The sequence below is a fragment of the Erythrolamprus reginae genome, chromosome 2 (genome assembly GCF_031021105.1).
Source record: "Erythrolamprus reginae isolate rEryReg1 chromosome 2, rEryReg1.hap1, whole genome shotgun sequence".
NCBI lineage: Eukaryota > Metazoa > Chordata > Lepidosauria > Squamata > Dipsadidae > Erythrolamprus > Erythrolamprus reginae.
In genome coordinates, this window is record NC_091951.1 from 318,544,347 (window position 1) to 318,556,888 (window position 12,542).

At 37.7% G+C, this 12,542-nt stretch overlaps 1 protein-coding gene across 6 annotated transcripts in view; it reads right to left on the bottom strand.

Moving 5' to 3' along the window:
* Positions 1-3,075: 3,075 nt before the first annotated feature.
* MAST4 (microtubule associated serine/threonine kinase family member 4) overlaps positions 3,076-12,542 on the bottom strand; it is a 242,603-nt gene continuing 233,136 nt past the window's right edge. For all 6 annotated transcript variants that reach the window (XM_070743262.1, XM_070743260.1, XM_070743263.1 and 3 more), the window contains 3 exons: positions 11,884-12,020; positions 10,564-10,745; positions 3,076-9,239 (listed from right to left, as the gene is read on the bottom strand). In XM_070743262.1, coding sequence (XP_070599363.1) covers positions 5,479-9,239; positions 10,564-10,745; positions 11,884-12,020 — 4,080 coding nt within the window. In that variant the 3' untranslated portion in view covers positions 3,076-5,478. The remainder of the gene's footprint in view (positions 9,240-10,563; positions 10,746-11,883; positions 12,021-12,542) is intronic.

Genomic DNA, 12,542 nt, shown 5'->3' on the forward strand with positions numbered 1-12,542 from the left:
TAGAAGCCTATGAAAGAAAGTAAGTATGCTGGAATCTTTTAAAATGTACAAATGTATTTCCTAATAAAAACCATTTTTTAACATCCGTGGTTGTTTCCTTTATTTTTTATATCAATGGTGCCATGACAGGAGACAAATTAGTTATTTTTCCAAATTTTTGACAGGGCAAACCTCAGAGATTTGCCCTATAAAAATTTCTTTTCCCCAAAATCTGTAAAGGTTTTAATACCAGGAGGCTCCCCGCAGAGTCATTCAGGCCCTCATCACCTCTCGTCTTGATTATTGCAATGCGCTCTACATGGGGCTACCCTGGAAAGTGTTCAGAGACTGCAAATAGTCCAGAACGTAGCCGCGAGAACTATTATGGGTGTACCTTTGCTCCGCGAGCTGCACTGGCTTCCTATTAGTGTCTGGGCACAATTCAAGGTGTTGGTTATTACCTATAAAGTCCTACATGGCTCAGGGCCAGACTATTTACGGGACCGTCTCCTGCCACATGCATCCCAGAGACCAATAAGAGCTCACAGAGTTGACCTCCCCTGGGTCCCATCGATTAAACAATGTAGGTTGGCGAGACCGTGGGGGAGGCCTCCTCTGTGACTACCCCGGGTCTATGGAACAAACTACCCCCCAGTGTCCGTACTGCTCCCACCCTACTGGCCTTCCGCAAGGCTACAAAGACCTGGATTTGTAGGCAGGCCTGGGGGCCATGAATTGTCCATCTTTCATGACCAAATTTTATTTTAATCAGTGGTGTGCATGCATAAGATTTGATTGGTTTTTATATAAATGGGTTTTATTGGGGTTAGATTTTTAGAACTTAAATTTGACTTCTTCTGTTATTATGTTATAAGCCGCCCTGAGTCCTTCGGAATTGGGCGGCATATAAGTCAAATGAATGAATGAATGAATGAATGAATGAATGAAAACCCACCTATGCCGCCAGGCTTGGGGGACATAACTGACCCTTAGCGGTATCATTTTATGTATGGTTTAATTGGATGGTATGACTGTTTTTTATAATGGGTTTTTATAATTGTTTTTCATATTAGATTTGTGCTTTGTATTTTGTGGTGAGCCGCTCCTAGTCTTTGGAGAGGGGCGGCATACAAGTCTAATATATTATTATTATTACTATTATTATAATAATAAATAAATAAATAAATAAATAAATTTAATTTGTTCCGTGACCAGATTCTTAAGTAGAAAAGTTTGTAAGAAGCAGAAATTTTTCCCATAGGAATCAATGTAAAAGAAAATAATGTGTGCAACTGGGGAAACCACAGGGAGGGTGGAGGCCCTGTTTCCTCCCAGGAGATTCCTACAGAGGCCCCATGGAGGCTTCTCCCCACCTTTTCAGGCCCTGTTTCCTCCCAGGAGATTCCTGGAGAAGCCCCCACGGAGGCTTCTCCCTGCCTTTTCTGGTTACAGTTTTGGAGGCTCGGGTTTGTAAGTGAAAAATGGTTCTTGAGAAGAGGCAAAAAAATCTTGAATATCTAGAAAAATTCGTAAGTAGAGGCATTTGTAGGCAGAGGTACCACTGTATTGTGTTAATGATAGAAACATTTGTTATTAACTGACTAATTGTATTTCTTTTAGTGGAAATATTTTAAAATAATAAAATATACTGTTTGGAATATTATGTGGGAATCTAGAACAGAGTTGTGTTTAATAAACAATAAACATTTCCTCATTAGTGCAGTTTATCAGCATGTTCAAATGAATAATAATTTTTCTTTGGATAACTCAATTATTAGTACATGTCCTACCTATTCATCCACAATTTGGAGTATTCATTGGATCTACACATCTTGGGATATTGCAAACATGCCATCAGATCATTCCATCTTTCCACCCACTCAAAATACTTTACAGAAAAAACATTTGATCAATGATTGATTGTGATATTATACTGATTTATTAATTGATCCAATCTTTCAGCTCAGTGGTAGAAATTATTATTATTATTATTATTATTATTATTATTATTATTATTATTATTATTAATTAGATTTGTATGCCGCCCCTCTCCGGAGACTCAGAGCAGCTCACAACAATCAAACACAGTACAAATCTAATGATTAAAAACAGTTTAAAACCCTTAATATAAAAACAATCATACATCCCAGACAAACCATGCAGTAACCCAGTAGCCCAGTAATATAGAGGCCTAAAATAATGTCCTATAAAATGCTATCAAGACAAATTCCTTGTATGTCCAGTCACACTTGGCCAGTGTTCTGTTCTATTCTATTCATTCTATTCTATTGATACTTCTAAGCATCCAGTTACCTAAAAATAATTTCTCCAAATTTTTTCTGAACAATTAAATGCCAATGGAATATGCCTTTCTTTTCTTCTATTTTATGTAAAATCTTTCTCCTGGAAATCTACTTTATGCCTAAAGTCTACAATGTTATACAAATCTGTAACCTAGGAAAGTAAACTATTTGAAAACCAAGTAGCTTTTACTTGGATAATCCCTGGGATTCTATCCAACAATCTTGTGCTGTATTATTATTTATTCTATAGTCACAATGATGGAATTTTTAAAAATCCTCAATTTTCTTCACATACCTATGTCATTTCTTGGTTCCCGAAAATTTCATGAGTCAGAATGGATGTGCTGACAACTTCTACAACTTTACACAGGCATTGGACAAAGTGAGAATATAAGATATAATGTCATAAATAAAGTAATTAAAGTCTTTGTGTACTGAAAAACACTGTAATTTGGTTGTTGAAGTTCTCATTTCAAGTTTATTGGAAATGTTGCCATTAGTTCCTCTTTCTTATGTTTTTATAAAAATTTGTTCTTTTCATTTTATTCTCAATTTACAACCCACTAACTCTATGATCAATAATCTTTCTCCTGTCACTCTTTCATACTTTACTGAAGAATAAATCATACTGTGTTTCCAAGTGACAGAATGTTTATCAAATCTCTTTCCTTTTCTTACAGCCTCCTCCACATAATTCACATGGGCCTCTGGTGCACATTGTACTTATCAATGTAACAAAAATATTTCACGCACATTCTTTTTCTATTAAACCAGTTCAAGAAACAAACTCAGATTTCTTTCATGCCCTTTTTTTATTTCAATGTTTTCCAACTTCCAAGTATAAATATTTGCATTTAATAGGCAACTTTTATGACAATCATGGGGATCTCTTAAAGAAAAAAGAGAGACTGCAAATACTTTATTGCAGAAATCCTAACAATTTTTTTAAATATAATTTGATAATTAACAGTAGGGGATTACTACAAATGGACATTATAATATAGAGCCACACAAAGACTGACAAGTAATACACAATTCAGAGGACCTCTAACAGTTCACTTTAAGGTAAACATTTAACGAACACGGAATTACATGAATACGAACTCAGGTGCTACCATATTTTCAAAATGAGCAGAAATATTTGGCCAAAGTGATAAAGCACTATATACAAAATATACATTAAAAGATACATTTGTAAACAAGATAGCTAAATGTGCTTTAAAGAAAAAAAAAAGTGAAAGGGTTATCTCCCCCAGTACAAGTAACTGTAAACTATGAAATACTTCCCAGAGAACATTTTGATTTGGGGGTATATTTGCATTCAGTTTTATTCCCAAAGCACAGATTCAGACTATAAATGACAGGAATACCTGTATTTTTCCCTCTCTGCTTGTTTTAAATAATTCATGAGTGGCAAGTGAATATAACAACCACTCAATGGACATTTAGAAACGGGCTGCTGCTATCATTTTCTGAGGCTTATAAATATGTACAAATCCCACCTGGTTTATTTCTTCCCCAGGGAAATGCATTTAGCACACTTGTAAAGATCTTATAAACAGTCAGTTCATAATTAGGTTATGCTTGGTTGGTTGTAGTTAGGAAACAGGAAAAATGCCCTGGAGGAAATTCAACTTTAAATGGACTTCTTTAGGTTTATATAAAAAGGAAGAATATTAATGAATTTTCTTCTCATTTCAACATTGTCTATCATAACCTTTGATGTTCTTATCTATTTCCAACAAAATCAAATTTCCTTCAAATGTCATCCATTTAAACTTATTTCACGAATCATGAAATTAATGTAAGGCTTGGGAAAACTTAAAAAAAAACATGCTCACATTCAAATCCCAAATAGTTCCATTATGTTCTCCTCTTTTAATCTAAAAATGTTTTCTTATTTTAAAAAGTTAACTTTTCTATACAAATAAATATCACGTTATGAAATGTTTACAGATACTTAATATACTTCAACCAGAATGTGAATCCTAGCATCACTTGCAAATAAACAGCAAGTTTAATCTACAATGTAAGGCCCCAGCTAAGTATTTAAATGTTGTCAGGTCCTGAATATATTATCTAGATAAAATGATGGAAAATGCACCCCTTCACCACGTTTGTCATAAAACAGCAAAGAAAACTGAACTACTAAATGATCGAATTTATCTACCATGATAGCAAAGATGAAATGTAGTCCTAAGACCCCATTTGCTTCTATGTAAGTATCATATCAGAAAGGCCAAATCATAGTTAATATGACCTGAATAAAGATAAGTATGCTTAGCACGCCATGAAGAAAAGGGAACATTTCCTGTTATTCCAAAATTGTCCTCTAGCAAAGGAAGTATTATGTGAGAAGACAATGGAAGTTATTTCTGTTTCCTAACACCAACACTGAATAAACACAATCACTATGCATTAAAGAACTGCAGTTTGTTCATTTAAGCCAGTGTTTCTTAAACTTCGGAACTTTAAGATGGGTGGACTTCAAGTCCCACAATTTCCCAGCAAGCATGGGTGGCCAGGGAATTCTGGGAATTGAAGTCCACGCATCTTAAAGTTACCAAGTTTAAGAAGCACGTGTTTCAATGAGTAAGTCTAGCTCACCCGCAAAAGTATGAATCTGTAGGTCTTAAAACTATGTAGCTAAACTCATTAGAAAGCAGTAGATTTCAACATTCTTAGACTTTTATGGTGGGTATACAAATCTAAACAAGAGAAATGATCTACTTGCATCTTCCCATTAGAACAATGCAATTGTGGGTTCAGTTGAGGCCTAAGCTTTAGCAATTCTGTTTCTTCTTTGATTATGGCAAATTGGTGGCAAAGCAGCAACTCTAAATAAGAGTAAACAATACAATCAGCAGCAGTTGGATACTGCAAATCAAAACAAACACACTAAGTATTTACAGTGAACTTGCCACGACCAGCAGCAAACGCCAGGCCCACTTTCCCTCTAGTCTCTCAACTTGTAAAAGTATTTCTATACAAACACCATATGCTAACAGTTTAACCGGTAACATTTGGAAAGACGTTTATGAAAGAGGAACAAAACACGAATCTTTCTTTGCAGACCCTGCTTAAGTGGTCTCCTTTTTTTTGGAAAGAAAATACTACACAGTGCTGATTTTTGAGACAGGGGGAGACAGACAAGGAACTAGATTTTCATACGAGAGGTCCTATTTGCAGGCAACTACTAAGAACTCTTTTTGTGAGGGCTGTGTCTCGAGGGGTCTTTTCCTCGTTTCTGCCGCGAAGAATCTTTGTCCAACGAAAGTGCATTGAGAGAGTCATTTGCAGTCCCTGACTTTGGCAAATCTTTACCTACATTCTGTTTTCTTGTAGCAGAGGATTGAGGCAAACTGAGGTCTCTTGCTTTTATGTCCGCAGTGCTAGAAGAGTGAGACCTCTCCTGACCTCTGGGCTTTCCCCCCAAATCAGAAGTAAGAATTTGTTCTTCTTTAGGGGGTGAAGCGCAGCGAAAGTTCAACAGTGACACCGTTTCTGTTCTGCCATCTGCCGAGGAAGAAAAGCCGCTTTGCTTTTTGACTTCCTTACAGCTCACTTCAAGAGGCGCCACTGCTGACGGCACTTTAGCCTTTGAGGAAAGCCAAACAGGGGCTTTCGGTCTAGGTTCTGGGCAGCTTAATAATGGGCCGTCCAGCTGCTTTGCAGCGTTTCCAACCGTGCGACATGCATTCTGCAATGTGGCCAAGGAGGAATGCTTTGTTGGATTTGATTTACTCCCTTCTGCCAGTTGCTTTGGATGTGCGTGTCCTTTTCCTTTACAGTCCTGAAAGGTTTTGTTACCCGTGGCTGACTTTTCCACACCTTTTCCTCTGGCATCACAAGCAGAAACAGAAAGGCTGGAATCCAATTTCCTGCTGTCACTTTGAAAATAAAGTGCATCAGTACATTTCCTTCCTTCGGGTTGTTTTTCTGGAGAAACTGTTGGGTTACTTGATTCCTTATCTCCCTCTTTGTTCAGCAAGGGGCTCTCTTTTGCTGTGGAAACCTTTGTCTTGTTCCGTAGGTGGAATGGCTTTTGATCAGATGGATCTCCTAAGATTGCTGTCTCTTCTTTCTGAAAAAGCTTGGTATTCTCTGTCCCCTGGCTTCTACTAAAAGATTTAAGCTGATTTTCAGAAATGGTTCTATTGAGTTGGATGGGTGGTTCTGATCTACATGCTACAACCACATTCTGTTCTGTCTGTATCCGTGCATTATTTAGCTTTCTCTGAGAACTTGAAGAATGTGAGAAAGAATCCAAAGTGATCTTAAACATGCTTTTCCCCTCCTTTCGGGAACCAGCCATTCCCACTGCATCATTTTCTTTTTCTTTTACCTGTATAGCTAATGGTTTATGTGCAAATTTTTCAGAATGTTTTAATTTAGAGGAAGAAGCATCAAGGACCTGCTTTGATTTAACAGTACTATTCTCCACAGCAGGCCGGAGAGTTTCTTGATTGCTATAACACACAGGAACATCTGCTGCAGATGGTCTGTTGAATGGTTCTTTTACTGCAGGAACATCAGAATTGCTACTTTGTGGCTTAGAAGCAAAATTAGGCTCCTTATCAGCGGTCGGAGGCTGTGTGTTTTTGGATTGCCTCTGCTCTTTTGATCCCAGGTCTCGAGGCTTATCCTTTTGCACAGTTGCAGCAACCATTGTTTTTTCTGTTTTAACTGAATTGAAACACTTTTGGGAAAGCAAAGCATTAGTTTTCGGCTTAGGCATGCCAAACTCATTTCCTGAAAATTCTCCAGTGATGTTTTCATCTTCCTTTGCAGGCTGTTTAAGCATATCTTTGACATCTTTGGGCTTCATCTTGGAATTTGATGCCTGTACTTTTGCTGTACCACAGGCTTGTAAATGAGCAGTTGAATCCAAAGTATACCTTTGACTGTGCTTAGAGTCTTGACTCGAAACCAAATCTGGAACGAAGCTCTTTGCTGAGGAATCTGCAGTCCTCTCATCATTAGTCTGTTCGGTTTTCAGTTGGCTCTCCAAAATGTCTTTAATATGCTTCTTCTCTTTTCGTTTGCCTTTTTCAGTATTTCCTTGTCCTTGAGTAGCTCTGTAAGTTATCAAAGCAGGATTCTGATTTTGGAAGCCATTAGATTTCATATTGTTTGTACCAACCTGGATTGTCTCTTCTTTTTGACAGGTCTTACTTACAGAGGAGTCATCATTAGCACTGAGAGTAGACAGTGACTTTTTTGACTGCTGTTCAATCATCACAGATGCTGCAGTTAAATGCTGGGTATTTTTATTAGGCGTTGAGCTCTGCCGCTCCAAAAGATCAGATTTATAAAGCCCGGATTGTTGGATATTTGGTAGCACCTTCTGAGAGAAGGACTTAACTTTCAGGTTGATGTCACACTGGGGGAGTTGATCGTTTTTAATACTCTGGTCACCTTGGAATTCACATGAAGACACTTCTGCCTTGGAAGCCTGTGGCCCTGAAAGCAGAGCAATATCTAATGTACCTTCAATTGGTTTCAAGCAAGAAACTGACCTTCCTTCTAGCTTGTAATCTGAAGAACTCTTCCAGGACAAGGATTCCGTGGAAACCAGGGTTGATTTCTCCAGTCCAGGTTCTGTTCTGCTGTTCAAGATTTTGAGGGGAACAAAAGGAGCAGAACTAATCTGAACAGCATGAGCACCGCTCAGAAATGATGGACTTTCCGCAGGAGGATTGGAATTCTGCATAATATTTATAGGCTTAGCTGAATTAAGCTGTTGGCACTCAAGCATGCTTGCTGCCAATTTAGGCTTCAGCACTGGACTGGAATTGCCATCGCTTTCTTCGGAAGATATTTTTTTCCGAAAATAATCCATATTTGCAAGTTTGCTATCTAATCTTTCAAATTTGACAAATTCTTTTGTCGGTGCATTTTTATCTCCATTCCCTTCTTTTCCATTTGCCAACTTCTCAGATGAGTGAGGCAGAACATCTAGCAATGTGCAGGGAGGGGAAAGTCTTTTGAAATCATAAGACAAATGACTAAGTTCATTGAGTGCAGGGCTATGACATGACATACACGAATCTGAAGCACTGTATTCGCTAGACTTCACGTTTGCATTCTTCTGAAGGGTGTCTTTCCGTATGCCACCTGTTGACTGTGTCTCCAAAGCTGTAATTTTAACTTCAGAGTGATTTGATCTTTCCAAAGCTTTTTGAAACACTTTTTTGCTCTCCTTGTCTTCCAGGCATGAGATAATAGGGCTTTCTGATTCACTGAAAAGTTCATGCACGGTGCTTGTTTTCTGCAAATATTCTTGTTTTTCTGCCGGCTCTTGTTTTTTCACAACTATCTTGAACTTTAATTTTTCTCTATCTAGTTCATCAACCGATTCTTGCCTGCCCAGTTTCCTGCAAAGGGGGCGTTTTAAACAGCCTTGCTCTGCAGGCCTCACTCGTGTGACTGAAGAGGACTCCAACGCATTCTCCTCCAGACTCTGAAGGGTTATATCACGCTGGGATGCTTCTCTATTAACCTCTTCCTGAGTTACTTCCAAGCTGTGTTTGCGTGAGCACAAGTGTTTCTTGTCCGTGCCATAAGAGGGAGAAAGCTTTTCTTCGGACTGAACCCTTTTGAGCAGTGGGGATCTTGGTGGCTCTGCACTCTTAGGTCTGACAATATGCCTTACAATAGTGGGAGGAGAATGCATTTTACTGGGGAAAGCCTGAGCTATTTTTGCACTTCCTAACGAATGACCCAGTAAGGGTGATGGAGATCGCTGGGGAGAGGTTGGCTGAGGTGTTGGTGATGGGGTCCTTGCCAATGGCGAAAGGGGAATACTGCCCGCTGATTTGCGCCTTCCAGATCTGTATCTTGAGCCTCCAAGCTTGGGTCCTAAACCATGGAGTGTGCTGGGTCTAATATGTCCTGAGCCAGCCGGAGAATTGGGTGCACTTGAACTTGGAGAACTACTTTGGGAAGAATTTGTTCCTAGGGGGAAAAATAAAACATAAAACCATAAGTTCTTCATTTCAATATTCAGAAATCATTACAGGACACGTTATTTTCACAGAAGCTACGGATCATGAAAAAACGATTGTCAAGACTGATACAGACAAAATATAATCAGAGATCATATTTAGAAACATAGAAACATAAAAGACTGACGGCAGAAAAAGACCTCATGGTCCATCTAGTCTGCCCTTATACTATTTTTTTGTATTTTATCTTATGATGGATCTATGTTTATCCCAGGCATGTTTAAATTCAGTTACTGTGGATTTACCAACCACGTCTGCTGGAAGTTTGTTCCAAGGATCTACTACTCTTTCAGTGAAATAATATTTTCTCATGTTGCTTTTGATCTTTCCCCCAACTAACTTCAGATTGTGTCCTCTTGTTCTTGTGTTCACTTTCCTATTAAAAACACTTCCCTCCTGAACCTTATTTAACCCTTTGACATATTTAAATGTTTCGATCATGTCCCCCCTTTTCCTTCTGTCCTCCAGACTATACAGATTGAGTTCATTAAGTCTTTCCTGATATGTTTTATGCTTAAGACCTTCCACCATTCTTGTAGCCCGTCTTTGGACCTGTTCAATTTTGTCAATATCTTTTTGTAGGTGAGGTCTCCAGAACTGAACACAGTATTCCAAATGTGGTCTCACCAGCGCTCTATATAGCGGGATCACAATGTCCCTCTTCCTGCTTGTTATACCTCTAGCTATGCAGCCAAGCATCCTACTTGCTTTTCCTACCGCCCGACCACACTGCTCACCCATTTTGAGACTGTCAGAAATCACTACCCCTAAATCCTTCTCTTCTGAAGTTTTTGCTAACACAGAACTGCCAATACAATACTCAGATTGAGGATTCCTTTTCCCCAAGTGCATTATTTTACATTTGGAAACATTAAACTGCAGTTTCCATTGCTTTGACCATTTATCTAGTAAAGCTAAATCATTTACCATATTACATACGCCTCAAGGAATATCAACCCTATTGCACACTTTAGAGTCATCGGCAAATAGGCAAACCTTTCCTACCAAACCTTCCCCTATGTCACTCACAAACATATTAAAAAGAATAGGACCCAGAACAGACCCTTGTGGCACATCGCTTGTAACCTGTCTCTGCTCAGAATACTCCCCATTAACAATAACTCTCTGATGCCTTAGAATTTTTATTTTTACACTCATACAGACACACAAAAAACTTCATGAAAATAGACTCAGCTTCCCACTAACTCTGGGATTAGTATCTGAGGAACGTTTAATTTTTTTCATTTGAGAATCTTTAATCACATATTCCTTACCTGAGGGGAAATCAGGAGTGGAACGAAGGCTTGGTGTTGGTGATCGGGGAGACAAGCTATGAGTTGGAGAACCAGGTAAGCTCTCTCCTGATGATAATGATCGATTCAGACAGGAGAAACTCTGACTTGTATGAAGAAGAGGTGATGGTTGCTTAGTCAGCTTTTTGAAGAGAGATCTCCTCCTAATACGAAAACAAATAATTTTTCAGTAGAATCCCAACATTTAAAGCAATAATCCAAAAGTTATAACAACATTTTCTTTAGTAGTTAAAAACTTAGCAATGTTTTACTTGACATTGCAGCTAGATGTTTAGGCATTTAAGTTGTAAATCAGAGGTATTTATTAAAATCTACAAACTATCTATCTATCTATCTATCTATCTATCTATCTATCTATCTATCTATCTATCTATCCATCCATTGTCCATCTCACCTGAATGACTTTGTAGTTTACAAATACCAATAATAATAGCACTTAAAAGCAATATGCTAAACACTTTTTAAAGAAATTCTAACTAACCAAAACCTTAATTCTGAAAAACTTTTGAAAGAAAGATCTGCTACAAAACAAAAAGAAAAAAGAAAAATCCCACTGCCTCTCCTATTATTTATATGTAAATACAGAAAAGTAACGCTCAACACCCACCAGCTTCCTAGCAAGTTAACCATTATAAAAAGCACTATCTTAAATTATTCTAACAAAATGCTACGATTCTAGTACAGTATACTAATGATGATGAAACCTTTGGGGATTTTAAGAGCTCTTGTAAAACATGAGTAATGAATCAATAGCCTTTGAGGCAATACTTAACACTGGTATGATTAAGAAAAAATGGAAATCTTGAATGAAAATACAATTTTCAAACATAAAGAAATACAGTGTTCCCTCGACTTTCGTGGGGGATGCGTTCCGAGACCACCCGCGAAAGTCGAATTTCCGCGAAGTAGAGATGTAGAAGTAAATACACTATTTGTGGCTATGGACAGTATCACAAGCCTTCCCTTAACACTTTAAACCCCTACATTGCAATTTCCCATTCCCTTAGCAACCGTTTAGATTATTACTCACCATGTTTATTTATTAAAGTTTATTTTAAAAAATTATTAAAGGCGGACGAAAGTTTGGCAATGACATATGACATCATCGGGCGGGAAAAACCGTGGTATAGGGGGAAAATCAGCAAAGTATTTTTTTAATTAATATTTTTGAAAAACCGTGGTATAGACTTTCCGCGAAGTTCGAACCTGCGAAAATCGAGGGAACACTGTATATATTGCACACATTACAAATTTACTCTTCATTAAGGAATCACAACTCACCTTTCCAAACTCTCCTTCTTTTTTGTTTTCTTACTCCGTCTAACCATTCGGCCCCTATAGCTATTCTTTCTAGCCGGTCCTGTTTTTATTGAGGTATTTTCAAACGGGGTAGTAGTAATTGACACTTTATTGCCACTCTGTCAAATAAGAAAACAGGATCAGACAACAAGGTACCACTATAAAGTCTTTATTAAAAAAGGAACAAAACAATCAGAATATGGCTCTAATATGTGAACCAGGAAAAAAACCCCCACATTAGGTTGGTGTGTTCCATCACAAAGCCCTAGAGGTTGATATACTACTGAGTAAAGATATTCACTTGAACTTGGCTGATTTTATCATCAATATTCTTTTGTGTCTTGCCCAGGTATTCCTGGATTTTTCTTTAACATCTATAGCTTGAAAAAGTTTGAGAAATCCTGTTTTCTATATCAATATAAATATAGGATTTTCCGTATCACTCTCATTACCAAATCTTAGTTTTTGTTAAACAAAGCCATTATAAATAAGATTTTTACTATGAGCAATATTTTTCTTGCTTGCTGTGTTTCATATTACAAGTGATGTTAACTTAGAATGTCCTCTTAGCCACATGACAATGATTAGGTGCTTGGCAACCAGTCTGTACTTATAGTGGTTAAAATGTGATGGCTATTTAT